Raw genomic sequence first — 2,500 nt, 5'->3', positions numbered from 1 at the left:
AACCTACTCTCACATGTTCTGCTGAGGCTTCAAAGGAGTCCCGCAGGAGAGTTTGTTTTTTAGCACACACTCATACACACACACACACACACACGCACAGACGCACAGACGCACGCAAACACACACGCATGCTAATCAATTTACAGCAGTTCTATTTTCAAATGCACAGTTAAGCACCAGATGTTGCTTTAAAGGGGACAATTTTCACACTCATTAGCAGCTAAATTAGGTAGCTGCTTTTAGATGCTATCACTGTGTGTGCGTGCGTTTGTGTGCGTGCGTGCGTGTGTGTGTGTGACCTGTTTATTGTTATTAAAGAACATCTAATTAGGGAGAAGTCCCTGTTATGTGAGCTTCCAGCCAGCTGTTCAGAGAAGATTCTAGTCTAGATGAATGGCTGAATTAACATGTCAGGAATGCTGCTGTACACTCCCTCTCTCTCTCCATTTCGCCCTCCGTCGTCTCTCTGCCTTCTCTCTTCTTCACTCTCCCTCTGTCTCTCTCTCTCCCTCCTCTCTCCTTTACTCTCCCCCACTCCCTCCTCCACTCTCCCTCCGTCCCTCCTTCACTCTTTCTTTCTCCCCCACTCCCTCTTTCCCTCTCTCTTTCCCTCCACTTTCCCACTCTCTCCCTCTATCTCCCCCCCCCTTCCCTCTGTCTCTCTGTCCTCTCTCTCTCCATCAGTGGAGGTATGGAAGATGGACAGAGATAAGACCCTAGCTCTGTTCCATAGCAGGAAATTAATGCTAAGCAGCTCTGAGGCCAGATTCCAATCATGCACTCCTTCTCTCTCTCACACACACACGCACGCACACACACAGGCACGCATGCATGCATACACACGTGTGCATGCACAATCACACACACACACACACACACACAATGATAAGGATGTTCAGTGGGTAGGACTCAGACAACAGAGGAGACCCACACGTAATAAAACAACAATACATGATAAGTATCTGTGCATGATATTAAGGTTATTAATATGAGCAATGACCGTGTCTGCGCTAGTAGTTGCTCTCCCAGCAGCTGAGGGCATGACACCAGCCCATATATAAATTAGCCTCTCTCTCCCTCTAGGCCATGTCTGTGTGAACACATGCATTATTCATGCTTTGGCATTTACACAATAACCCTGAAGCTGTATTACTTCAAACTTCATCTCCGATTAGTTTAGTTTTCCTGATTTTTGTTTCTTTTCTTTTTTTTCGGGGGGGTGGTTGCGTTTCTTCAGGAGATGTTCGAGGCTCTGTTCCTGGCCTATGATGAGAGGGTGACGTTCCAACAGTTCAAGAGCTTCAGGCGCGTCAGGATCAACTTCTCCAACCCCAAAGCGGCGGCCAGCGCCCGGATAGAGCTGCATGAAACACCCTTCAGGGGCAAGAAGCTGAAACTCTACTTCGCCCAGGTGAGACTGTGAGTGTGTGTGTGTGTGTGTGTGTGTGTGTGTGTGTGCTTGCGTGCGTGCATGCGTACATGCACCTGTGTGTGTGTGTGTGTGTGTGTGTGTGTGTGTGTGTGTGTGTGTGTGTCAGTGTGTTTAACCTTTATCTTTAGTTAGTCTTTCATCCATTAAACAGCCACACATTCTGAAGGCAAATCATTCATCTAAAAGGTTGCACAAAGTCCTCCCTCTCCACCCTTCTCCATAGAGCTAGGAACAGTGCAGCAGGGGAGGCTGGTGGAGGTAGAAATCGGAGGACGGGCCTCATTGTAAATCCTCATTCCATGCCATGCATTACAATGAGCCTGTCCTCCGTTTTCTACCTCCACCAGCCTCCCCTGCAGTACAGTATGAGAGTATAACACGTCCCTGTTGGTACAGTACCTGAATGAATAGAAGATGTTGTGTGGTTTTAATGTATCATATTGTGGCCCTGCTGCAGTCCTAGCCCCCTGCGGTGAAGAGGTGATACATTACATTAAGACTCTTGCCGGAGTTCCAGTGTATATTTCGGGAGAAAAGGATGTTAATAGAAAAAAGTTTCATGTGTACATTTTCTCACTGATGCAGTGTGACTAACACTAAAAGCTTCTCACCCCAGGGAGCCACAATGCGTGCGAGGTACTCCCTCTCACACTCTCTCTCTGTCTCTCTCTCCCTTCCTCCCTCCCTCGCCTCATCCTTCTCGCTCTCTCTCTGCTCCTCTTCCCTCCCTCCCTCCCTTCATCCTTCTCGCTCTCTCTCTGCTCCTCTTCCCTCCCTCCCTCCCTCCCCTCTGTCTCAACCCCCCCCTCCCCCAGGTCCAGAACCCAGCGTCAGAAGGTGATAACCTGCACCTGGCCCCTCCCCAGCCCTCGAAACAGTTCCTCATCTCGCCCCCCGGCTCTCCACCCATTGGTTGGCAGCAGATCGACGAGACCACGCCCGTTATCAACTACGACCTCCTCTATGCCGTAGCAAAGCTGGGACCCGGTGAGTCATACCTTTCTCTCTCTCTTTCTCTCTAGCAATATTTAACCTCATAGGAGCCAACGGACCCCAATGGGCATTCGA

General features: G+C 49.5%; 1 protein-coding gene across 1 annotated transcript in view; it reads left to right on the top strand.

The window, feature by feature from the left end:
* The window catches only part of rcan2 (regulator of calcineurin 2), a gene marked incomplete at its 5' end in the record, with an annotated part of 66,159 nt that overhangs the window by 52,511 nt on the left and 11,148 nt on the right, over positions 1–2,500 (top strand). Inside the window, 2 exons of the mRNA XM_080534000.1 lie at positions 1,238–1,411; positions 2,248–2,419. Coding sequence (XP_080390126.1) covers positions 1,238–1,411; positions 2,248–2,419 — 346 coding nt within the window. The remainder of the gene's footprint in view (positions 1–1,237; positions 1,412–2,247; positions 2,420–2,500) is intronic.

This window comes from Nansenia antarctica (assembly GCF_963989245.1).
Source record: "Nansenia antarctica genome assembly, chromosome: 1".
In the NCBI taxonomy this organism is placed as follows: domain Eukaryota; kingdom Metazoa; phylum Chordata; class Actinopteri; order Argentiniformes; family Microstomatidae; genus Nansenia; species Nansenia antarctica.
The sequence above is the reverse complement of the archived record's forward strand: the minus strand, read 5'-3'. Positions and strand labels throughout refer to the sequence as shown.